At 36.8% G+C, this 27,418-nt stretch overlaps 1 protein-coding gene across 10 annotated transcripts in view; it reads right to left on the minus strand.

The window, feature by feature from the left end:
* Nucleotides 1-27,418, minus strand: part of Akap13 (A-kinase anchoring protein 13) — a 320,766-nt gene that overhangs the window by 190,488 nt on the left and 102,860 nt on the right. For all 10 annotated transcript variants that reach the window (XM_048790293.1, XM_048790302.1, XM_048790300.1 and 7 more), the window contains 2 exons: nucleotides 21,532-21,679; nucleotides 7,777-8,073 (listed from right to left, as the gene is read on the minus strand). In XM_048790293.1, the coding sequence (XP_048646250.1) occupies nucleotides 7,777-8,073; nucleotides 21,532-21,679 (445 nt within the window). The remainder of the gene's footprint in view (nucleotides 1-7,776; nucleotides 8,074-21,531; nucleotides 21,680-27,418) is intronic.

Below are 27,418 nucleotides of genomic sequence, written 5' to 3' on the forward strand. Positions count from 1 at the left end.
TGACATTAAGGGCACATGAAACGGCTGGCACTGCCAGCTTTTTGTTTGTTTGCATGTTTAATATGAAAAATAAATGCATCTGCAGGCATAATAAGACAGACAATACGCTAATAATTTCAGAAAGAAAAACATGTGCTTGGGGTTCTTCCACTTGAAACGAAGGCTCCTTCTTGGTATGAGTCACTATGAAAATGGTGGAATAAGCAAGGACTTCGGAGTCAGACAATTCTGGGTTCAAACCTGGTAGTTACCAGGCATGATTCATTTGCCTCTCTGAGCCTCACTTTCTTCATTCCTAGAGTAGTAGACCATCACTCAGAGATGTTGTTACAAATGAGAGGAGGCAAGTGAAATGTTAGTCTAATGACTGGCTGCAGCATGTACTCATTAAATGTCAGTTCTCCTTCTCCCTGCTCTCTGCCCAGTCCTCCTAGACTTCAAGTCACTTTCTGGGTTCACTAGCAACACCCTCTTCCTCAGTCATGCTCTTGACAGGACATAAGGCCACTTCAGGGCTGCTGAATGTCACCCCAAGAGGCTGTGCATTACTCAACTCCAGGGTTGGGCCTGCCTTCTTCCTCATGTTTTAGCTTTCACATCTCATTCTCCTGGCTTCCTTTGGGCCTCAACTTCTTCACTGAGCCCTGGGTTCAATCCCAAGTACAGGGGGGAAAAAAAGTTGATGCCCCATTACATGTGCAAGTACAAACTGTAATAATCAACACGTCTGAGGAGGTGGGTGGCAAGGACAGAAAGAACTCTCACAAAAAAATCAAACATTGTCATCTGACTTATGCTTTACAGTCGCTCACAAGCATTCTGACATTCCTATCAAAAACTAAGGAACGAATGAGGCACTTACTGACCAGGAAATGTGACAGTTTTCAGAGCTGGTTAATTCCAGCCTTAAAGGGAGATTAATACTTCCTTAAAGTAGATTTCTCCCCTCCCCCCTACCATTTTTAGTCCCTTATCTACTCCAAGTCAGTTTAGACTTTGAGTCACGAAATTTCAACAATAAGGCCGCATACCTGCTCAGAACCTGGCACCCTGATCCCTACACTAATCCTCCTCTAGTCTCCTTCTGAAGTTTTCAGTAATAGGTGCCACATCTGCTTTTAGCTAGCCTCATTCTGCAAACAACAGATTGAAAAAAAGTAATATGCAGTGAGGAACTGCTACATTCCATTTAGTGGGATATGTAGTTTATAGCAACATTTTCCCTTCTATTCTCACAATAACCCCATATGGTCTCACTGTCTTAATTTTGCAAATGAACATAAGTTCACAGAATTAATAGCTTGCCCACAACCAAAACGAGGATTTGAAAATTCTTCTATGACATGCATTACACATGTCAGCTTATTTAAATGTTCCCTTCTTCATTTTCCACACATTATTTTATCTTCACATAAGTCATCTGAATTAGGTTTGTAGAAGAGGTAGCCAAGGTACAAAGGAATTAACAAATTAACATATAAGTGGAATTTCTTCTAGTCTGTATTGTTTTAAGGGCATAAAAGCCCCACTCCTTGGTATTTTCCCAAAAGACTTAAACTCCACATACTATAGCAACACTGCCACTTCCATGTTTATAGCAGCACATTCACAATAATTATGAGATCAACCCAGATGCCTGTCAATAAATGAAAGGATTAAGAAATTGTGGTGTATACAAACATACACAAATGGAGTTCTACTCAGCCATAAAAAAGAATTAAATTGGGGCTGGGGTTTTAGCTCAGCAGCAGAGTGCTTGCCTGGCGCACGTTGAGGCACTGGGTTTGATCCTCAGCACCACATAAAAGTAAATAAATAAAGGTATTGTGTCCATCTTTAAAAAAAAAAAGAATTAAATTATGTCATTTGCTGGTAAATGGATGAAAATGAAGAATGTGATGCTAAATGAAATAAACCAAACTCAGAAACTCAAAGGTCAAATGTTCTCTCATATGCGGAAGCTAGGTAAAATAAAGGAAACAGTGGGGAGAAGATAGGATATTATAAAGAACTGATCAAATAGAAATTAATAGATGAGCAAAAAGTCAAGTAGATAAAAAAATAGGAGAGGGGAAGGAGGATAGGAGGAAAGGGGGAGAATCATCAACTGAAATCAATTTCCATGAATGTATGAGGTTGTTGGAATGAACCCAACTACTATGTATAACTTTAAAGCTCTAATTTAAAAAAAAGTATAGAAACTTTTACCCAAATTACTATCTTTAATACTGTTTTTTGTTCCTTTTGTCTCAAACTGCAAATCACCAATAACTCATGATAAATCCCCAATTCTCTATTCTCAGTTTCCGTATTTTCTCTTTAACGATTTGTGATTATTCCCCCCGTATTCTGAGAGCTACTCAACCTTTTTTTCCTGATCATTAACTGAATTTCCTACAAGCTCAATTGAGTTCTTCATCTCAATGTGAATTTAATTATGCCCTGGGATTCTGGGTGTCCTTGCAGCATTTCTACCAACTCCCTCTCCATCTATGCCCTTCCGATAGCTTCTTTTGCAGATGTAATTAATTAAAGCTCTTTTATCAATTGATTTAATAAGGGAGATTTATCCTGGTAAACATGGGGTAAGACCTGAGTGAATCAGTTGGAATTCTTTAAAAGCGGAGCTTAAAAAAAAAAAAAAGATAAAATAAAAGCAGGGCTTAGTTTTACCCTGGAGTAAGGACCTTGTCTATGGAGGACACCTTCAGCCTATGCCAATGCCTATGGAATTCCACACTGCTCAGGATCTCTCTTTTCTGAGGACCCAAGGACAATAGGTTTGGCCCATGTTGGTGGATTTGACCTTGTCCACTTATTTAGCCAGACTCCCCAGCTATTCATGAATCTTTAAATGTTTATTTCCCCTTCAGTTTTCCTTCTCTAGTTGAACCCTGACTCTTGAAACCTACATCTTGTTGCTTCTTTATCTTAACTCTATAAAAGGTCTGACTTCTTTGATCTTTTAAGACAAATGAAAAGTGTCTTCTAAATTTTGCTTTGGTTTCTTAAAGAAAACCATTCTCACAGTATTCCACATGAATACTTACGATATTTTTTTCTTTATACCGAATGGTAATTCACTGAACCCATGCTGGCAGGTTATCCTGTTTAGGCCTCTCTGAAGGCCTAGCTTTTCTGCACAGAATGGGATTCCAAAATCACCATTCATTCTTACTATTCTGGACTGCCTCATAAATAAACCTAAAGTCTCATATAATGCAGGAATTCTCACACTAAATGAGAAAGTAAAAACACTCTTAATTTGACAGTGTGACAAAAGGAACTTTTTCTAAAACAAGACTTATAACCCTGTGACAAAACGAAGGTTTGAGAAGCAACAAAACCTTTTACAGCTTACCCCTGGTTGCTACAGGGTACTGCTTGTCTTGGAGTCAGTAGTTCTTAATTCTTTGCCAAGGAAAAAATCCATTATCAGTCTTTTTATATTTTACTGTTTTCTTCTTTAACAGTGATGATAGCTGAAAAAACTGACAAGTACTACCAGTGCAGCTAAAGAAAACCTTCCATGAAAAGCTATCCCATACTCTAAAAAGACTGCTGGAACTAAAGCACCAAAAGATTAAGGTGGAGGATCTACTAACCAAAATCAGACATGTAGAAGTGGGAATGCACAGACTGTTCTCAGAGCAGTCTTTCTTAAACCTGTCATCTTTCTGTCCAGCCAATTCTCTCATTGTGGGGAAGATTTCCAACCCCAAAGATGACTACATCTTTTTTTTCACTTAGTTATACAATAACATTACTAAGTAAGAAGGAACACTTTCCCCGGGCTATTTCTCTTTGATTCCTCTAGATCAAGTCTTCAATGGGCCCACTCTAAACTATCTGAGAGTCAAGTTGATTGCTACTACACAGAGGTCTCAAATGAGAAACTATTCTCATTAGCCACGGAGGCAATGAAGAACTGAAACAACTAAATGAGACTTGGAAAACTCAGAAAATGAGAACACCCTTGTCCCCCAATCATCCTCCCTCTCTCTATCAAGAATAATCCTTATTATCTGCATTTAAGGCAGATCTGTGACCAAAAGTATAGTATAGGGGCTTCTTTATATAACTAGGGATTGGGAAACACTTGGAAGAATTAAAATGGATAAACTCACTCTTCCTCTAGTTGAAAGTAAGGATTAACATGAGCTCTGAGTCCAGCAAAACAGTTTCATTTTGCTTTGAAGAATCTTTTAGGGCTGTCCTATTTCATCCTTTCAAAGGACATACCACCATCCATTGTCATGGCTTATCAGTGTTTTGTGTGTCTAAAAGGTTACTGGATGTGGGTCACAATATGTTTGAAATGACTACCCTGGAAACCAGCACACACTATCAAACTATACTTTCCTCTATTTTATAGTAAGGAAACTGAGTAATAGTAATATGGTATTTTCCAAAAACTATGGCAATAAAACCAGGATGTAAACAGTCTGATTCCAACACCCATGTTCTTTCCATTTTAAAATATCACATCTAAACCAAGGCTTCTTAATTCCATGTTCACAAGTAAAGTTCAGGGAGACTGTAAAAATTAGTACATGTTAATGCTTGCAGGAAGACACCTATGTGTATTTTTTTTCTGAGGAGAAATCTGAGCTATTTTCAAAGGAGTCACTTACCTGAAAAAAAGCCAAAAAGCACTGCATCTCAACAATTAAAGAGGATTAGCCATAAATCTTACATGATTCCTTTGTCTGTGTATTAGGTTGGGACATCCGTAAATATCCCAGCCTTCAACAGCAAGTATTTCTCTTATGTAATGAGGTACCCTATTTACCTGTATTTTCCCAGGCACCAAGCTTACTTCATACCTTTTTCTTTTAAATACCCTTTTAAAAGTAACTAAAGTGAAAAGTGACTGATGTGAGCAGATTATCCCATTAGTTTCATCCCTCAATAGCAAGCATGATTAACTCTTTAAATGGTGTTACTCTGCCCTGATCACACCAGTGCAGTGTTCTTAGATTCCAATTCACAACTAAGAGAACAATCTAAACTGCAAGGTACATGGAGCACTTGAAAGCCGATTCCTGATCCTAGCTGGACTGGCAGTTCTATCAAGTTCTTTGTGTACATTTCATATTGAAAGTATTCAACCTAACTTGTTTAATTATTTTTGTTACTAAATTATTTTAAACGTATGTAAAATAAAATAACTTTTAGAAGGTGTACAATTCTATGAATTTTACCACATCTACTCTTTTTATTTATTTATTTTTTAGTTATACATAACAGTAGAATACATTTTGGCATAATTATACAAGCATGGAATATATTCTATCTACTTCAGACCCAAGTACCTCTCCTTCCCCTTCCCTACCTTTGCTCTCTTCCTTCTATTGATCCTTCTGCCATTTGTCCATAGTTATTATTATATTTTTAATTAATTTCCTGTGGATGTACAGGACGGTGAGATTCACTGTGGTATACTCAAATATAACACATAGATTCTTATACCACTACCACCAACAACAAGATACAAAATAACTTCAATGCTCCTAAAGAATTCCCTCCTCATGATACTCCTTTACAACCAGACTTTTACCCTAATCTCAACTCTGGTAACTACTGATGTCTTCTCGGTTACTTTAATGGTGCTTTTTCCAGAATGTCATGTAAGTACATTACTTTTGGAAAGTGACTTTTAGTTAGCACAATGCATTTAAAATGTATCCAAGTTACTGCACATTATCAATAGTTTGTTCCTTGTTTATTGCTGAGTAGTATTCTGATGTATAGATATATCACAGTTTGTTCACATATTCAGAGAGGGAGACCTGGGTTATTGCCCCTTTTGGTGATTATGATTAATGCTGCTATAGACACATTTGTACACAGACTTTTTAGTGAATGTAAGTCTTCATTTCTCTAGGATAAAATGCCCCAAAGTGGGAATGCTGGATCTTACTGTAAACATACATTTAACTTTTCTTTTTTTTTAAATGCTGAACTTTTCCAGAGTTGCAGTTCTACTGTGCATTCCCACCAGCAGTCTATGAGAATGTACTACATCCTTGCCAGCACTTAGCATCTTTAATCTTAACTATTCTAATATGTGTATAATGGTACTGTATTATGGTTTTCATCTTAAAATCCTGCAAGTATTCAAACCTTGTTTATTCTTTGCTGACACTGCTTAAGCAATTTTGTACAACATAAAACTATAGGAGTACATGGAAACTACACAAAAAATTAAAGATGGCCAGTTTCCTCCTATTAAAGACAAGGAAGCTAAGGTCCAGAGAAGAAAAGTGATACAGTCGAAGTTTAAGACCTCTGCTATTTCCAATAGTTCTTTTAATCTTTTTAACGTGAACAAATTAATTCCTGATCCTATTTTTAAAAAGAGAAAGCAAAACCATAAAAGTGCCATTAGCTCCAGAAATAATTAACACAGTTCTATTTAACTTGATACTGATTTGTAAAAGTCATTCCCACTTTAATACAGAAATGGCAGAAACTACAGGTTTTAGGGCACATCATTAGGTTTCTAATTAGGTACTCAAGTACTCAGACCTCAAGATATTCTACTTAGTAAAGCAGAAGTTTCTTGGACAGTATATAAATTTAAAAGGGATTGGGGGTGCCTTCTTTCTTGATTTTTATAGTGCAGACTTTTCCTTTATATATAACCCCGAGAAGCCTGACTTGGTAGCATCTGACCGTAGGCCTGACACAATTCCACTGGTTGATCACAGGCTTGACTGTTAAATTCCACGGATTTAAGAGACTCAGTGCTAGCAGTACTTTTTCATCATTCTTTCCTGGAAGGAATAATCAACTTACCTGACAGGTCTGAGAGAGCAGGAACTGGGCATGCCTTGCTTAGTCCTATCTGGGCAATTCTCCTCAAGAACTGCTCACCTGTAGAAAGGGGGACTTCTGGTCTGCTGGCCCTACACAGCACAATAGTCAAAGATAGGTAGACTCTGAAGGCAGTGTGTGACTGTCCACTCTTCTAGAGATGACAGAGAAAGCCTCTGGCAAGCCTTTCTGGAAGCTCTGAGGTCAGTCTTCCAATCTTGTTTTCATATGTATTAAAGCAAACATTCTGAACTGTCTCTGTGAGAACCTAAATTTTTCACTGGATTTGCACTCAGCAGAGAAAGATGCTGTTATTTAGGGATCCCAGGTATATATTATATTTCAGTGGAAAAAATATTTGTGTAATTATAACATCTAATAGATGTCATCTGCTACAAGAGTAATTATGTGGGAAACCCCTTGTGATTCAGAAGACCTATATATATACCAATTATATCAGTGTTTCTAAAAAGCAGAGGCCTTTACTTAAAGAATTTTTATATGGAAGGCCAGTACACAAAATCAGTAAAAGTGAAACTACCCTGGTTAAGGAACTGTAGGCTTCTCAAAGCTTATCCCACTTTCATGTTCCCATGGCATACTCCTCAGTCCACTTTTTCTCCAACTTTGTACAATCTTGAGAATTTCAGAACACAGTAAACCTGGTCTTGAATAATGAAACACCAAACGGTTACTCTGCTACTGTTCTAATGAAAGGCAAACCTCTGCCTTTGTTTGAGAAGTGCTAGACCACTATCCACGTGGGTACCTTCTCTTTGGTCACTTCACTGGTAGAACAAGATTAACAGCTCAAAGAACCTTGAAAAGATGCCTTCAAGACTAATTTGCTACAGTAATTTTAAGGGAGAAGTACTTTGATATAATAACCATACAAAAGCAGTCCCATACAAAAACAGAAATGTTCTGAACTCAGTTTGTGGATCATGCAATTCTCACCATGCAAAGTCTGATCTGTCCCCAAAACATTCCACTCTGCTGGCAGCTTCAAGTGTCTGAATGCCAGTGCAACCTTCTCATCAAGGGAATTCACATCCCCAGATGGGGGTCCTGACCGGTCAAGAAAACGAGTGAAGTTCAGAGCCTGCTGATTTCCAGCACTGGTTGCCAGAAATTGAGCTGCGTCATATGCCTCATCCTGGACAAAATGGAAGTCTTCTTCAGCTACCACAAACACAGGCAGGCCCTCTTTGGAAGCACACAGCAGCACCTTCACTGTCTCACAGCAGTCATGACCTAAAGAAAGCACAGATGACCACGAAAATAGTATTAGACTCCCCTGATGAAAGAAGGACACCAGTGGGTCATCTTATTAGTTCTTTTTTATGACACACAAATTTTTCTCTTTCTAAAAGAAATCCCTTCTTCCTCTGAGCTTTAATAGTACTTTTTTCATCAAATTTCTCAAAACTTGTTTTCAGAGCTGGGATGTAGATCAATGGTAGAGCACTTGCCTAGCATGCCTGATTCCCTGTTCATTCCCAGCACCATCAAAAGAAAGAAAAAAAAAAAGCAGAAGCAGCAGAGAAAGGGGATGGGGGGGAGAGTGGAGGGGAAGAGGAAGTACTAAGGATTGAAATGGGGAAAACTATGTTATATGCATTTTATGACTATGTCAAAATGAACCCCACTATTACGTATAACTATTAAGAAAAACAAAGGACGAACTACATTTTCAGGTTTTTAAATTGTTACTTGAAAACATCAATGAGTTTCCTGTAACAGCAAATAATTGTGTATCCCAGTTTTCACTATAACTACAAAATGGTATTAGTCATATAGTAGGCTGTTGAATATCAACTATTGCTGTTGAATTTTAACAAATTAAAAAATGAACATTCTGGGAATCTGTTAAGGCCTAGCATATGATGGAAAAAAGTCAAATACCTACTAAGCTGAATTAGATTTGAAAACATAATTGGGAAAATTATCATTCACAGGAATATGGAAGGAATTTTACAGATTCCCCAGCATGTGTTTCACTATGACTGCAATGTAATAAATCAAACAATGAAGCCCTTTAAAAAGTGCAAACCTACTTTAAAGCAAGGCCTAAAAAGTAAATAACAATATTTTTTACTGTTTTCATATAAACACTTTTTCCTCTCAACTACTAATGTGGTGAGAACTTCAATGGAATCATTTGGTTCCATAATGAAAGTGTAATGCCGTGGATAGAAGCCCAGTTCAAGAGAAACAAAGATGCTAAGGACTCTGTGGTATCCACTGTCCAGACAGGCAGGTACCTCATGAGCTCTGACTTCAGACAACCTATATGTTACCCCAAAGAGCCAAATTAGCAACACAATGTTTCTGTAGGTAAGGCATTCTTGGAGGATGAGACTTTTTTCTAGACCTAATCATTCAAAATTAAATATTTCCAATATGCAGAATGTATTCAAGTAAACACACACTGTCTTTTCTCAACTTTAAACAAAGATCTCAACTACCACAACTAAGTTGCTCCTACCATTATCACTCTTCTCTCATTATTCCACTCTGTGGTCCAAGATTTGGAGTTTCCATACCATGGGCACAGGCCAATACATATTTCAGACTCAGACAAAACAAACTAAGATTTCTGCTGTCTTTGAAAGAGAACAATGTCCATTGTCAATCACAATGGCAAGTTATGATTTTTCCACATACCTTCACCCTTGCAACAAAAGGAAAATCTCTCACTGCTATGTAATTTTAGGATGTTAACATGTACTAAGAATCTACTATATACCAGGTATCTGACAAGTAATTTTTTTTCTACATGACAATTTTATAAGGTATATATTGTCTTCATTTTCTTTTCTTTCTTCTTTTGTATTGAGGATTGAACGCAGGGGTATTTTACCACTGAGCTACATACCCAGTTCTTTTAATTTTAAAACAGGATCTGCTAAGATGCAAAGGCTGACCTTAAATTTTTGATCCTCCTGCCCTGGCCTCCTTAGTCACTGGGATTATAGGTGAACACTACTGTGCCTGGCTTTCTTCACTTTATAGATGAGAAAATGGACACTTCCAAAATTAAAGGAACTTATACCATGGTTACACAGATACTAAGAAGTAGAATTCATTATTCAAAGTCAAGGATGATGCCAAAGGACATGCCCTTTCACATCATGATGCAAGGGTATTGTATCATATTATCCATCAACAAAGGGGGTAAGGTAACAACTAAGCTCCTCCCTGAAAGGAGCCTGACACTTGCAAAGACAGGCCAGTATGACTAGTAATCAAGAATGACATGTTCACAAGTTGTAAAGATCAGTCTTCACACAAATGTAATTCCAGAGGATATAAACAGTGCCTTCTAAGTTTCTATGAAGGATATAAAAAGCTAAAGCATCTCCTGCCCAATATGTGCATACACATACATATGTGCACACTCCACTTCAATTCAATATATATATAGAATTTGTACCTTGAATATATTAAGTGAAATTAGAGAAAAATTTAATATTTCTTTAAAAGGTAGTCAGCTTAATTACAAAAGCATCCATGTCAGCAGAAATTACCCAACCAATCTAAGTAGTAGGTTTGTGTATTTCACTGGCAGAAAATATTTCTTTTAAAATATTCTATAATATCTCGCTCAGTTCTATTCAATAACTAGTAGCTGGACAGCCACAAAGTTCAAGCATCATGATTAGAAGGTGAAGATGAGTAAGGGAAGAGTCTCAATTCTCCAATGCTTTATAATTCACAGGAAAGACTCCAACAAGCTACAGTTAACTGCAATGTAAATTAAAACTGGATGTGCTCTGTAAGAAACACACAGTGCAACTAGGGGATGGGGAAGGAGTACATTTCACCAAGGAAGTAGCAGTTAAGAAGGACCCTTCACACGCACACTGTCCCGAAGTCTCTCAACCCAGGGATTCTTCTCTATAACCCTCAGAACTAAGGTGTTTTATTCTTTTTTCTCTTCTTATTCATTTAATAAGCACTTACTTGCCATGAGCCAGATACTATTCTCAGTGCTTTACAAATAACATCTCATAATAATCAGTAGGTATTATTATCTTTATTTGCCAAACAAAGAAAGTTAAACAACTTGCCCAAGGTTATAAATAGCTCTTACATGGCCAAATTAAAACTTGAATCCAAAGTTGGATTGTGCAGAAGAGACTGAGGTGAGGGGAGGAGAGGGAGTGTGAGAATGGGAAGGACAGTGGAATGAGACAGACATTATTACCCTATATACATGTATAATTACACTACCAGTGTGACTCTGCACCATGTACAGCCAGAGGACTGAGAAGTTGTGCTCCATTTGTGTAAAATGTGTCAAAATACATTCTACTGTCATGTATAATTAATTAGAACAAATTAAAAATAAAAACTAAGAATTTGATTCAAAGTTTCAATACTCTAGAATCTGCCTCTACACCCCAAATTAATGTATAAGAAAGATGGCCTAAAGAGTAAAATAAGACCTGGGCACAGTGGCCTAGGCTTTTACTACCAGCTACACAGGAGTCTGAGGCAGGAGGATTTCAAGTACAAGGCAAAGGTTGGCAACATAGTGAGACCCTGTCTCAAAATATAAAGGGAGGGGCTGGGGTTGTGGCACAGTGGTGGAGCACTTGCCTAGCATGTGTGAAGCCCTAGGTTCGATTCTCAGCACCACATATGAATAAATGACTAAAATAAAGGTTCGTCAACATCTAAAAAAAATATAAAGAGAGCTTACGTAGTTCAGTGGAGGGAGGGAGGGAGGGAGGGGAAGAAAGAAAGGAAGGAAGGAAGGGAGGGAGGGAGGGAGGGAGGGAGGGAGGGAAAGGAAAAAAGGGAATAAAAACAAAACAAAAAGAGGGATGGTAAAAGAAAGGAGAGGAAAGGGGAGGGGAGGAAAGGGGAATGGGGGACACCATGGAAGAATCAATGAGAAAGGAATAAAAAACACATTCAAACCTTGACTAAAACACATCTATATTCCGTTGTAGCTCTTACTCTGGGCTGCAATTCCTTCATTATAGCATGGGGGAGCTATAATGCTACCGGTACTGAGGTTTCTCCAATTGCAAGACTATGTATGGGTCATGCCAGGCAGAAGGTAAAGAGGGAGAAATGGTCAAGAAGGAAATAGCTTTAAAAATTAAAATGTGCTACGTGTGGTGGCACATGCCCATAATCCCAGCAACTCCAGAGGCAGATTGCAAATTCAAGGCCAGTCTCAGCAACTTAATGAGGCCCTAAGCAACTTAGTGAGAACCTATTTCAAAATAAAAAATGAAAACCATTTTAAGATGGGATGAGATGTGGCTCAGTGGTTAAGCACCCTTAGGTTCATCCCCAATACGGAGGGGAAAAAATAGTAAAAATGTAAAGCAAAGGGTAAGCTCAAGGGATAGAACTAATACTATGAGAGTGAGTTTTGGGAGAATATTAACTAAGCTACATCTAGATGCTTAGTAGACAAGAATTTCTTACTTATTAGCTATGTGGCCTGAGGTAAATGACAACCTAACACTATCAAATTGGGCCTCCTTAGCCTTATAAGTGGAGAGCTATAATTTGGAAGGACCCTCCCAAATTCTTTAATACTACCATTGAAAACAACGCACAAAGCCTCACTTCAATCCAAATTGGAAGGGGAGGTGGGTAGCAATATGTATTTCAGACAGAAGAATTCATTTAAAGACAAAAATGTTGTGATTGATTATAGCATTGCCTCATTGTTTCAGAATTAAACAAATTTATAAATTCCTGAAAGTTCTCTGAGGTAGATAGGAAAATCACTAACTTCACAATACCACAATAATGCTATAAATAACTTAGGATCCAAATTGAATTCTGCCATCATACTTATATTTGCTATGTCTTAGAAGAGATATTACAAGAACCTAAAATAATAATACCTACTGGCCTTACCCATGAAAACAGTCCTTATTCTTTCTCACCAATCTTCCTTCCCCAATTCTCTGTAAAGATTGAAAACCTGATTTAGAAAGGGAGTCACAATGCCACTAGAAGTAAAATCACTTCCTTGGCCAGGTGAGCTTGTGCATGCGTATAATGCCAGCTACTCAGGAAGCTAAGGAGGGAAAATGGCAAGTTCAAGGCCAGCCAAGGGACTCATTGAGACTCTGTCTCACAATAAAACTCACAAAGGGCTGGGGATCTAGATCAGTGGTACAGAACTTGTCTATCATGTGTAAAGCCTTGGGTTTAATCCCCAGCATCTATCTCCTTCCCTCTTTCTCCCTGTTACCTGCCCCCAACACACACATATACACAATCACCTTCTGTATGTGCCACACAGTAAAAAAGTGATGGTGAAGCAATAGTATATCTTGTTCAAGGTTATTAAGTGCAGACATATCTGCATAGAAATCCATCTGGGACTACTAAAGTAACTACTTACCTAGGAAGGATGAGTGTATGGTTTGATGTGTCCTCCAAAAGCTCATGTATGAGAGACAATGCAAGAAAATTTAGAGGAGAAATAATTGTGTTATGAGAGCCTTAACCCAAACAGTGAATTAATCCCCTGATGAGATTAACTGAGTCCATAACTGAAGATGGGCAGGGTGTGGCTGGAGGAGATGGGTCACTGGAGTATACATTTTCTATCTAGTGAGTAGAGTCTCTCTCTCTCTGGTTTCTGATCATCATGTGATGCACTTCCCTCTGACATTTTTCTGACATATTGTTCTTGAGCCCCCAGGAATAGAGCTGGCTGTCTATGGACTGAGACCTCTGAAACCATGAACCCCCAAACGAACGTTTCCTTCTCTAAAATTGTTCTTTCAGATCTTTAGCAGTGAAAAAGCTGACTAAAACAATGAGGTAGGGGCAAACAAGGGGGAGAGAAACATAAGGTGATCTAGGGATTGAGTGTGTGTGTGGTACTTGGCAGTACAAGTATGTTTATCTCTTACTGCTGCTTTGGCAGAATTTGTTAGCAGGTAGAAGTGTTTAAGTGAACTACTATCAACTCTACTTGTATATAACTAAACTGAAATATATACAAGAAAAGGCAGAAAGTTTAGGCCACTAAAAGACCATGAAACAGATGTCATCCAATTGTTAGCCTAATATTTTCCTGTCAGATGAACTTAACAATCTGAAGGAGAACTTAAATCACTGTAAGTTAAACATGCCATAAATCTGAAGTTTGTTTGGTCTATTACAGGCTTATTAAAAAAAAACAAAACTGTGGGTTAACAGAAGAGCAGAGAACTGAGGGTTTGATGGATAACTCTTCATTGAAGAGTAACTGGAAGAGTTACTACTGACCAAGAACAAACTTTCTCAACCTAATGTTACACAAGGTTGACGGGCTACTGTCTCATACTGATATTTTCTATTAGGCACAAGAGGATCTAAAGATTAGTTTTTAATTTGTATAAACTTTTGGATAAAGCATATGGGGAAAGAAATCAGAATTTTTTACATTAAAAGTTTTATAATGTAAACCTAAGAAAACTAAAGTCACTACATAAGCATACATAAAACTTTTTACTACTGTAAATTAGCTCTAGAGGCATGACTATTTATTGGTGACTATTAGTCTTATGGCTGCCTTTTTACATGATGAATACAGGGTATTAACAATCTCTACAGCTACACTATAAAGACATCCAATGGAAAACTCATATCTAATTTGATATAATAAATACAATTTAACTTCTTTTATAAAAACACTAAAGAAGAGTAGCAAGAATTTTGCTAGTTCCATGGTGTTTTTCCTTCCACTCGATTTCCTGTTAATAAGGAAAATAAAAACCACAGTACTTTTTTTTTTAAAGGAAGTTTGGAAATTTTTATTGAACTCATGAAGGAAGTAGCCCTAAAGGAATTAAGAGAGATGACGAAGAAAGATAAATTGTTAAAGACCCAAACGTTAATGATCATAATTTAAATTTGATGGACCACCTGCTAATAAATTCTGCCAAAACAGCAGTAAGAGATAAGCATACATGTATTACTAAGTACACACACACATTCAATCCCCAGACCACCTTATATTTTCATCTTTTAAAATCCTTTCTAAATTTATCCTATATCAAGCCTGTTCACAGATTTTTGAGGTAGAAGAGACCTGTTCCCAGATGAGTGAACTGAAAGGGATCCTGAAGAATACTGACTATTGACTGAAGAGTCAAACAATATTAGGTTTGAACCCCAAACTGGTTTGGTTATCCTGAGAAAGCTGTTCAACCTTGAAGCCTGTTCCTTTATACCTAAAATGAGAATACCACCAACCCAAGGATTGTTACAAATATGAAAAGCAGCCATGCACAAAGCACTGGACATAAAGCAGGCATCTAAAACTGGTGTTACTATTAGCTATTAAAATGTTCCTGTTCAGGTAACTCAAGAAAAACGGATCCCTAAAACGTTATAAAGAGCTTCTCAATCACCGTGGCCCAACAAAGCTTTGGAGCCAATTGATGCCTTTGGCACAACAGTAGAACTGAAAAAATAAAGGAAAGGAGAAAAATAAACAAAAATACAAGAAGCATGTAGGTGAGGAGCAGCAATGTAAAGCAAAGGTCCTCTTAGAATAATTTAATCCACTTCTTTTCCAAATTCCTAAGTCAAAGGTATGTGTTCATGAGAGAGCTTTCCTGCAGGCTTCTTATCACTATAAGGAGCATCTGCATCCATGGAAACAAAACACTGCTACAGATACACAAAACTAAAGCATGGCCCAAGAATTACTTCATTTCCTATTAAGCTAAAAGTGGAACATATCCCATCCGGGCCCTCTCTTTTCAGAATGAAACAAATGGGACTTTGTTTTACCAGTTATCCAAAAAAGAACCCTGAAAGTGTTTGCTGGGCCAGACAAGCCCAGTCTCACACAGATGTCATCTTCTAAGAAATTAGTAGTCAGAGGTGGAAAATATAAAATAATGTCTTTACTACTCAGTTTGGCATCAAAGTATTTAAAAGTCTAGTCTTTTTCTATCTTTCAAGTAGATATAACAGAGTTAAAGAAAATGTTCATTCTTCAGAGCCACACTCTTTCAGAAGCTGGGATTGCATGAAAAAGTATGTACCCACTGCTAGTTTTTGGTGTTCTATTTGCAGATGTACAAATTTGGTATATTTTCAAAACATCTCTGTATGCACAGGAGTATTTGAGCAGGGGGTGGGGGATTGGGGGAAGCAAGCATGGGAAGGAATTGCATCATGTGCATTTTGAAAAAGGAAGGAGCTAATTAATGCTAAAAATGTGATCTTCTATATTCCAGCCTACATACCACTAAGGCAGACTTCTCAACCATTTTTTTTTTCATTATTATCCCTCCAAGTAGCCTTTTTAGACATTTTTCTCTACTTCCCACCTCATGAAATTTTAATACCATTGACATACACATATTTGTATTATGTCTATCTTTATTTTATATGTAAAGAGTAAGATTATATTTTTGTAGCCCCAAGATTCAATTTATACTCCCTGGGGGATATCAATCCTGTTGTAATGCATGCCCCAATATTCCAGTTCCATGTTCATAGTTCCAAGGTGATAAAATGTATAACTTCTCAGAGCTGTCTAGTAGCCTTATAGTAGTACTTCAGAATAGGGAGACTCTTATAAAATGTCCAGTAAAAAATAAATGATTGCTTTGATAGTGGAGAAGAAATCAGAATTCTCTGATTGGGCCAATTAAAAACTTACAACTTATTTTTAAATATGTTATCTAATTTGGTTATCTTTGCACATCCGCTGCTAGAAAAAGGATCTTGGTTCACATGAAATAAAAGACACATCATGCTGTAACTATAGGTCCAGTTGTTGAGATCTGGGCTGCAATTTTTCATTAAATCCAGAAGACTTCTGATTGTGATAAATGTTTTTGTTTTTCCTTTTCATGACAAATTTCTTTGTATAGTACCTTCCCTTTTGAAAGAGAAAGAAAATTATGGAAGTACTGAGTCTAATTTTGGGGTCAATGAAGGTTTGAAGTTTTTCTGTCAAACAAGAATGCTTGCTATGAATTCTAAAAGTAATTGACAAGGTGAAAAAAGATTTCATTTTATAAAACATTCTATACCAGCATGTTTGACAAAAAAGTGTGGAGAATCAACTAAACATCCTGCTCCATTTTGCATTCCGAAATCAATGCTTTGTCTAAATTCAGTTTCATGGATAAAAGTGAATATAATAGAATAGTACTCTATATTCCCCCTAAGAATTACCTTCTAAGGATACTCAGATTTCTTTACACTATTTACCAATCCTATACTGGCTTCAAAAAAACTACCTTAGCTTCATCTTGAGAGGAAAATCATTAATTAAATAAAGTGTGATTTAAGGTTGGATCTGTTTACTATGCGGAGACAATAACGGGTGTTTTATGTTTTCTTTAATTACAAAATTAACGTCTTTTATTATTAGAAATGTTTTTCCATTTTAAGCTGTATTTCATAGCAAATTATATTCTTGAACCAGCCATCTCACAAGTATTTTGGGTATAATATTTTATTATAAAATTTGGTCTGTGTCGAGTGTTAATTAATGCAATGAAGCATTTATTTTCAAAAAAAAGAAAGTATTCTTTTCAGTGTTCAAAATTTTTTAAAAATCACTATATATTATATAAGTAGTATGCTTCAATTCAAACAATTCAAAGGCAAAAAAAGTAGGAAGTCAAAGTCTCTACTCACCTGTCCCTAAATATGTTACTACTCTTACCATACTTTTTGTGGGGGGCGGGGACTGAATCACATCTAGAGCCATCTATGGTAGGCAAGCAAGAAAGGGTTACTTTAAAAATGCTTTTACCGGGGTTGGGGCTGTAGCTCAGTGGCAGAGTGTCTGCCTAGCATGTTTGAGGCACTGGGCTTGATCCTTAGCACCACATAAAAATAAACAAAATAAAGGCATTCTGAATGTCCATCTACAACTACAAAAAAAAAATAAAAATTACAAAAAAAAAAACCCTTTACCACTTCTCTACAGTCTCTATTCAAATGGACAGTTCTTATTAGAAAACATAAAAAAGTTAGAAAACATACATTGGGGATGTAATTGTAATATCTGGAGTCAAAGTTTTGTTTTAGAAGAAAACTTAGAATGTCTAGTATTTCAACCTATTTTCAGACAATATTTGATAAAAGTTTACAGATGACATCAAGAAGTAGCTGTCTTTTGAAGGTCAATCAATCACCGGGTTTTAGAAACTAAAACATTTCAAAACACTTACAGTAAAACATACCAGAGAACTAAAAAATTAGAGCCAGCAATGTGGATGAAGCATGACGTAAAAAAGCAAGAATAAGGCACAAAGCTCTTTTTCTTTTCATACACAATCAGCCCAAATAATTAGGAATCGCAAGTCTTATCCTTGCAGAAGGATAGAGAGAGACATCCTGATTAGAAGCAGCTGCAGCAAAAAGACATCGTACATTTATCCAGTAACTAGAATGCACAAACTATTGTGTAGACTTTCCATGAAGAATCTTGATTAATCTGACACTGCCACTGCCCTCAGTATACAGGAAACCTGAGGCTATCAATACAGCTTAACTGATGCAAAGAAATTATCAGTTAGCTTCAGAAAGAGGACACAGACTTCTGCTCCAAGCTAAGTGTTTAATTTAAGAAACATTTCTGCCCCTCTCCCCAAAATTAGGGAGAAGGGGAATATATATATGTACATTCACCTTTCCAAAGGATCAGCTTCTGAGAACTAGAATGATTACAACACAGCAGAAACGCTATCCCATCAAGCGGCAGGAATTCCTAGAAGAAGCCTTCTTAGCGCGTACCACTGAAAGAAAGAAAATTATTCCCCTCATAAACCTAACTAAACCTTAGTAGAAGCAGGCAGAAAATAAAATAAATAAGCTAAATATATTATGTGTTAGAAGTTGATAAGTACAATGAAAAAACATAAAGCAGGAAAGGGGAACATGGAATTCTGAGAGGAGGCAGTTGTATATTGTTATAAGGTAGACAAGAAGCCTCAATGAGACATGATGAGCAAGAACCCTGGAGCAAGGGAAGGCACAAGTTTAAGAAGTACAAAAGCAGATTTAAGGCAGTTTAATTCTAGCCTGAAAAATTAATTCCATGATTAAACAAGAATTTAAAAACTGAAGCCATCCATGGTGATGCACACCTGTAATCCCAGCTACTCAGAAGTTGATGCAGGAGGCCTGCAAGCCTAGAAGGGTAACTTAGACCCTGTCTCAAAATAAAAAGGGCTGGGTATGAGCTCCTGGGTTCAATCCCCAGAAAAAGAAAGAAAGAAAAGGAAAAACAAACAAGTGGGAAGAAGCAAAGTGACAAAAGGGAGGGAAAACTAAGTTAACCCCAAAAACGCACTTATCTCTATCCTTTCACAACAAATTACCAAATTAATCCAAATGTCAGTAGCTGAAAAGAAAACAGAAAACTCTTATACATGATGACTAGAGCAGAAAGATCCAGTTGGCAATCTCCTTTGCTTAAATAGTTGGCTTCTAGTGCACCAACTAGGGGTCTCGCTGATATCCTTACAAATCAAATATCAAATATTAATCAGAGGCTCACATGCTAAAGAGTTACTTTGATGTTCCCTGGCTTTCCACAAGTAGAGTCTTCAAGAACTCTAATCTTTTCTTCACATCTGTTGTGATTAAGCTACCTGACTGAATGTGGGTAGGTAGCAGAATATTCAGGGGAATGGGGGGCATGGCTGGCAAGCATGATAGAGAATGTGGGAAGGGGATAAGAAGAAAGCTGATTAGTAGAAAATGAAAGAGATGGCATTACTACAGGCCTGAAGAAGTGAATGGGTCAGGAATAATTTCTGCCGATTCAGACAAAAACTCTATTCTGCAGAGTAGAGTACACAATATTCATTTTGATTGGCTTGCGATGGCAGTGCAGGGCACCCATAGTCAGCAGGTACAAATGGACACTCAAGAGGGGTGTGGCTTGGAAAAGGGGGTACTGAGACATATAAAGAGGTATCAGAACCAAAGTCAAGGGAAGAAATGGAAACTAAAGTTCAGAAAGTTATCCTGGAAAAAAATGTTACAAGGATCTAGAATAAATTTAGAACCCCAGCTGTCATTATAAGTTCAGTTGGTTTATGTTTCCAAGAAAAGTAATCGCCTGCCACCTTCCTAATTTAAAGGCCCTTCTAAGGAAGATTCCAGGCACATCCCTCTCCATCAAAGTACTGGACTCTGCTGGGGTTTATTATTGTCATGGCTAAAACCCAGGATTATATCCCTGTCCTACTTGCCCTTTCTAACTACTCATACTATTCTACTATCTAATTAAGATGTTCCTTTCTAGGTACATATGTACACATATATACATATAAAGACACACACCTTCAACTTTAAAGTTTTTCTAATTCAGAAAGAATTAGTTAATAAAAATTACCTCCATTCCTTTCAAAGAGCCCAGTCACAGACTGATTCTACCCAGTTAAGAAACTGATTCTACCTAGTTAAGGAACTGTTTCTCCCTATCACCAACATATAATACATTTTTAGCAATGGTAATGAATGGTACCTGCTAGACAGAAGACCTCAAGTTCCAGATATACCTTTTCCAATATAATGCACATCATAGCAAACAAGATGACTGGCAGTCTAAATTATAAAAGATACTAATACTCCTGGGGGGCAGGGAATCAGTATCTATGCTGACCACTATTTTTTATTTCTTATCCCTAACAATTTGGGAGAAATCTTCCTGTCTCAAATCTTACATCCCATATTTTTCAAAATAATTTTTGCAATGCAAGAAGGTAAATAAAACTTTCAGTAGTCATAATCTTAGTTCTTAATTGTGGCATAATTTTCAGAATTTGGTAGGTATCAGACATAAAGATAATTTATATGAAATGTCACTGGAATGAAAAATGGGCAACCTTATCCAATACTGGCAAAAAACAGACATTTGAAGTGCTTCACAAACAAATTAACCTTACAACACCTACACCAACAAAGTGGAACTCATAAAAAAGGATGACAGTCTAATCATTCCCTAGATGGTAATAGTTAAGCTGTTGGCATTTTTAGAGGTTCCCTCTAACTATACACTCTTCTGAATTCTGATGAAAACTGGTTAATTGTTAACTTTAAAGCAAGGTCAACTGAGGATAGAAGCTCATCTCCAAATACAAATCAATATATCTGCAAAGGCTAGAACAGGCCAAGAGATAAGCATTACCGGATCACCCGTTTCTGTTAGAAGTAGCATTGTCCTCATAACTTCATAAAAATTTTTATTAAGTAAACATCTTTTAATTCTGTTAAATTTAAAAATACAATAGTGATTAAGCTTTCATTCCACAATGAACCATAACTTATGAATTTGGGGCAAATTTGGCTTCATAAAAAGTTTTGCAGGTTTTTTCATCCTAGATATGAGAAATGCATAACTGCTTATGTTTTATTTTTTAGTTTTACCACCATGAAATTCAGAATAAAATCTGTATGCCCATATGAGAATTCATATCTTCCACCACATTTTAGTATTTCCAAAATTTCAACATTACAATAAATTAATATTTTTGCTGATCCTAATTTTTATTTTTCAAATAATAACACTTTATTTCATTTATTTCTAATTAGGTTCACACTTCTTTGGAACAAACAAGATTAACAAAATAGAGCACCTATGTATTTAAAAATGTGAATCACTCTGGTTCACTCTTCATATTACTCTATAGTAAAGAACATAGAACAAAAGTATTCAAGAACTAGTATAGGCTAAAAAAGATCCCAAATACTTACCAGGAGCAATGGTCTCCAAAGTATCAGAACTGACCTTCCGGGTACTTGTACAGTGATGGAGGGTAGAACCCGAAAATACCACGTAAAAAACTACATCATCTTCAACTTTGTCCTCTTCAGCAAGCAGTACTGTAACAACACAATCACCCTAGGAAAGGAAAAGATATAGCAAATTTGCATTAGCAAAGCTCCTCTTGGAAGGCTATCTTCATAAAATATTGTAGTTAAGGAAAATTACATATATCATCTCAACTGTGAAACTATACCCCATTCTGGTAGGTTATAACAACAAACACATACTAAGCACTTACCTGCCAGGCAATATTTAGGCATTGGAATACAAAATGAGCCTGAAAATAAGATCTCTAACCTCTTGGAGCTTACATTTTGGTGGAGGTGATTAGATAAACATGTACATTATTAACAGTGTATTTACTTGGTATGTAGGTTCGAAATGAGATGAAAAAAATTAGACAAAGAAGATGGAGTGGTATATTAAATAGTTATACTCTCACAGAATACTTTTGGCCCATTTTCTAGTTTCAGCAATAATTCTCTAAACTCTACACCTCAAGAATCATCACCAGGTCCACCCATTCTCCAACAAAGAATGAACCCAACTGGAAATACTTGCATACAAAGAGCATGTGCCTAGACTCCAGGTAAATCTGCACTGAAGTCCCACCTACAAAGACTTTAATTAGCTCCACTAAACTCACTTCCCTTAAAAACTACACAGAGATGATCCTTCTCTCATTATAGCTCATGTACGAAAATTTTTGGAAGACATTCAGCTCTCACTTTAATCTAACAGAATGAAAGGTCACTTTTCTAACTATTTTGTGTCTCCTGACCATCTGGCATCCAAGCTCTTTTTCATTCATCCCTACATGAAGACTCTGTAATCAGATAAAAATCTTATGCCAATAACTTTGCCCATGCCTTCACAACTAAAAGGCAAGATACTTTCGTCCTTTCGTTATATTCTTTTAGCAGTTTTTATAGACTGATTTTTAAACCTGGGGTCAATGGCTAAATCCAATATATTCTATGAAAAACAGTTCTAATCACTATTCTCTCAATTATAAACATTACATAATTTGTGTTATAACCACAAGGTAAGGAGATTTTAAAGCATCAAGATTTAAGGCACTGTAATTTAATATTATGCAAATCTTCATAATGAACTACAGGGGGGAAAAAAAACAATTTAGAGAAAACCCGGTCATTTAAACACCAAAATTAGAGGAAAGACTTTTCATTAATTAAAACCCCTTTCCTTCCCATTTTAACAATGAAGTTTGTAAGAGAAACATGCCACCCTGTGGTCAGATCTCATTAAGCCTCAGAAAAATCTATAAAGTCAAACATAGGACCGAGTCTATTAATAGATGTGCTCCAGTAGGTCAATTCTGAAAACAGAGTTCAAACTATTTCCCAAAGTGCTGGGATCTCTTAAGAGTTCAAATTTGTAAAACACAACATGTAAGAAGACAGAATAAACCACAATCATAAATAAGCTGTAACTTATGACGCCTTAAATTTAGTTATTGACATGATTACTGAACTGAAGAGTTCCAAAAGTATCCTAACACAAGGAGTATAGTAAAACAGAATTATCACTAACTTAGATCAGTTGACAGAATTATACTCTCTTACGTGTAAGTTCTCCTCTTGGAAACAGTTGTGAAAAGCTCAAGCTTGTAAAATGCATGACACAACCAATTAAAATGTTTACAGCACAAAAGAAGAATCAATTTCTCAAGGCATTGAAATATCATTATATCCTGAAAAAATGCAAACCAAAGTTCAAAAGTTTCATTCCTTTTCCACACGGGTTGGAAAAAATGATCCATGGGCCATATATTGCCTCCCACTTGTTTTTGTAGGGCTCACAAGTTAAGGAAGGTTTTCACATTTTAAATGGCCTACAAAAAAAAAAAAAAAATCAAATGAAACCTTTAATATAAAAATTATATAAATTTGAATTTCAGTGTTCATAGTTTTGTTTATATGCCTATTTTATTTATTAAGTGCTTATTCATTTGCACATGGCTACTTTCGCACTATAATGGGCCACAGCAATTGAGTGTATTTAACCAACTGGATCTTTAAAGGGGGGGATTACTTAAATTTCTAATTGTAATTTTTTTTTAAACTTAGATTTCTCAACTTGAATTCTAAGACTTTATATTCCTTTTCTAATTGGAGGATTTCCTCTTCACATCTTTCTGAGAGACTTTCTGTGACCTTACTGGTGATGTCTGGGACCTGCCTTTTTCTGATAATAGAAGAGACAGCTAACACAGGCAGTGAAAAATCCTTTTAACAAAGCTTTCGATATCAACCTTTTTTTCTCTCCTAAGACAAAGTAAACAATTGTCTTCATACCTTTAAAATCCTTACGCTGAACATATTAAGAAGAAAGAAACAAAGAAGCTTCATTCACTTTGAGGCCACTTGAAATTTAAATTCCAAAGGCACTTGGAAGTTTTCCTTGAAGGAGAATTCTCTGCATTCTGATATAGTCACTGAGATTAAAAGGCAAACTTCCCATTTCAACTACATGACCCTGTTACACTTCAGCAAGTAGTACCAGGTACCTAGCATTACTTGAGATGACCTGGAAAAATTAAGCAAGTAGAATGGAGACAAAATATAAAAATGTAAAACATCTCAATAAGACTTTCTGTCAAAGTAGCTGCTTAACCTCTACCCTCCTTGAAGAATGTACTGATGAATTACTCTGCTACGTCAAGGAAAGGACCAACCTATAGAATAAACAGACCAAATCAGTCTGGTTGCAGAGTTAACAAGTCTGTTATGTAACTAACTACAAGAGATGAAGTTATTATTAACAAGGGCAATTTTCAAGAAAGTCTCAATTACAATTTTAGTTTTACCCAACCACAGAAAGAGAGCACATCTATGTCACCAATTTTCCAATAAACTGAACTCAAGAAACAAAGAGTATGGCTCCTACAAAGATATTTTCCATATTTCTTCATTGATGAGAAATGTATCTTTGAGTATGACAATTTTTCGTGTTAGTTTTCCTGATAGATGATGCAAGAACTAATGGAAAAAATACCCTATACTGTGCATTATTTTTTAAGTGCAGGTGATTTCCCAAATATAAATGCATTGGGATTCAACATGTCACCAAACTGATCATTCTGTTGCCTATAAAAACTGCTTTTTAGGCAGTTCAAGTTTAAGAACCACTGCTCAGAGAGGAGGGAAGATGGCAGAGTAAAGGAGGTTTGCTTTCCAAGCTGCTCCACGGTGTGAGACCAAAGAAGCAGATATGTAGCCTCTCAGTGAGGTGGTTGAATGAGGGAGTTCACTGGGATTTGATACCAGACACTCAGAGCAGCTTGGGGATTCAGATGGTTGGATACAATAAAATAAAGAAGAAAGGCCCCCACCGTTGCCAGTTGCCAGAGCCAACCCACCATGGGCAAAGCAGGGGAGGGGGACTAGAGGAAGTAGCATTTCAGGCAGTGCCATAGCTTATCTAGGTGTGGAGAAATCTGAGATTAAAAACAGTGTCTGACTGATCCAGAGGCTGACTACACAATAGGTTGGTGTAGATTCCCACCTCTGAAGTCTGGCTGGCTTGAGGACCAGCTGGGGTGGGGTGGGTGTGAAGGATGTGACTGTACTCCAGGACTAAGCTTGGAAAGCCAGGAAAGGCTGGATCCTTGAAAAAGCAGCTGCCCACTCACAAGTGGAATCTTGGGGAGACTCTTGGGTTTAGTCTCTCAACACAGATTGCAGCTGCTGGGCCCTGGAGGCACCATGATTTAGTATCTCCAGGCCAGTCACCACTCAGTGAAGATCCTGGGGCCTGACTAGACCCTAAACAACATCTTCGGAAACAACATCTATAGAAACTCCTCTCACAAAACTCTGCAGCGACTCCACCCTGGGATGAAGCTGACAGTACTTCCCAGCCCACTCTACCTCATACTGCCCAGAAGAGAAGCTGAGAATTTATGAACTCCAACTGGCAACGTGGTGAGCAATACAAAAAAGAAAGGACTTGACAGCCCATGCCACTACTCTTGTGCTCAGTACATACCTCAAAAAGAAATGGGAAAAAAAGTCATTTGACACAGATAGTGAACATATATTCTCAGAGAGGATTTTGACCACACAATGGAAACAATTCCTTATTATTTCACCAAGAATCAATCTTTCTCTCTCTCTCTCTCTCTCTCTCTCTCACTCTCTCTGGTATGTATGCTGAATGGTTCATAGGCATTTATACATGTTTCTTTTTTCTCATATCTATCATTTCTTGAAGGTAGCTATTTTCCTTGCTCTGTCTTTTGAGGGTTAGGGGTTTTGATTAGTATATTTTGGTTTCATTTTGTATTATTTTTCACTTGTCTGTTTCCCTTGTTTCTACTGCTCTTGCAAATGGCCAAATTTGATCATGCTCTTTCACTTTTCCTTTAAGGTTTTACTTCTATTTTCTCTCCTCCTCCCTCATAACCATCACATCCTATATCTCTTTTGCATTTTCCCTGTTCACCTTTTGAAACTTCAAATTCTTTTATACCTACCTAAAATTCTTCCCTTGCACTGAACTCTATTCTTAACATCTTTTAGCACTAATTGGTTCATATAATGCCTGTCCCCATCACTAATGATGTAGCAATTATTAATGCTACGGAAGTCATAGATGACACTTTTTCTTTGGTTTTTATGCCACACATAATACATAACTTGCTGTTCTTCCTGGTGGCAACTGCTAACCATACTATTTGTTTCTGGTGCTAATTAACATTGTAGAAGTCACAGTAGAAACTAAGTATTTAGTTTAATGCTGTATGTTGTTTGCATAGGTTGTTGACATTATTTTCCTCCCCCTAATCTGTGAGGTACTGAAAACCTAGAGAGACACTGTAATTTCATGGGGTAGAAAACTCTGCCACTTCAGATCCATACTGATAAATGGGGAGACACACAAAAAATATAAAAAAGGGAACAAACAATCCCAAACAACCCAAAATGTTTCAAGAACAGTCTCTATTAACAGCACAGCAGAGGAAATGTCAGAGAGAGACATTTTCTTCATCCATTCATCTGTTGAAGGGCACCTAGGTTGGCCCCCATAGTTTAGCTATTGTGAATTGTACTTCTATACATAAACATTGATGTGGCTGCGTCACTATAGAATGCTGATTTTAAATTCTTTGGATATATACTGAGGAGTGGGATATCTGGATCAAAAGATGATTCCATTCCTAGTGTTTTGAGGAATCTCTATACTGTTTACCACAATGGTTGCACCAATTTCTGTCCCACCAGCAATGTCTGAGTGAGTGTACCCTTTTCCCAACTTCCTCGCCAACATTTATTTTTGCTTATATTCTTGATAATTTCAGTATTGCTTTAATTTGCAGTTCTCTAATTCAACATCTGCTAGAGATGTTGAACACTTTTATGATACATTTGTTGACTGTTCATATTCTTTTTGGAACTGTCTTTTTAGTTTCTTTGCCCATTTATTGATGGGTAGTTTTGTGTTTTGTTGTAGTTGCTGATTTTGGTGTTTTTTATGAATTGTTTGTTTAGAAATTAACACCCTAGCTAAGGTACAGATGGCAGAGATTTTTTTTCCCATTCTGTAGGCTCTCTGTTCATGCTCTTGATTCTTTCCTTTGCTGTGAAGAGGCTGTTTATTTTGATGCCATCCCATTTATTGATTTTTAATTTTATTTTTTGTTCGTGAGGAGTCTACTAAGGAATTCACGAGCTGACACTGACATGTTGGAGTCTTGGGCCTACGTTTTCTTCTAGTAGGTGTAGAGTTTCTGGTCTAATGCCTAGGTGTTTGATCTACTCTGAATTGAGTTTTGTGCAGGGTGAGAGATAG

The sequence above is a fragment of the Marmota marmota genome, unplaced genomic scaffold (assembly GCF_001458135.2).
Source record: "Marmota marmota marmota unplaced genomic scaffold, marMar, whole genome shotgun sequence".
NCBI lineage: Eukaryota > Metazoa > Chordata > Mammalia > Rodentia > Sciuridae > Marmota > Marmota marmota.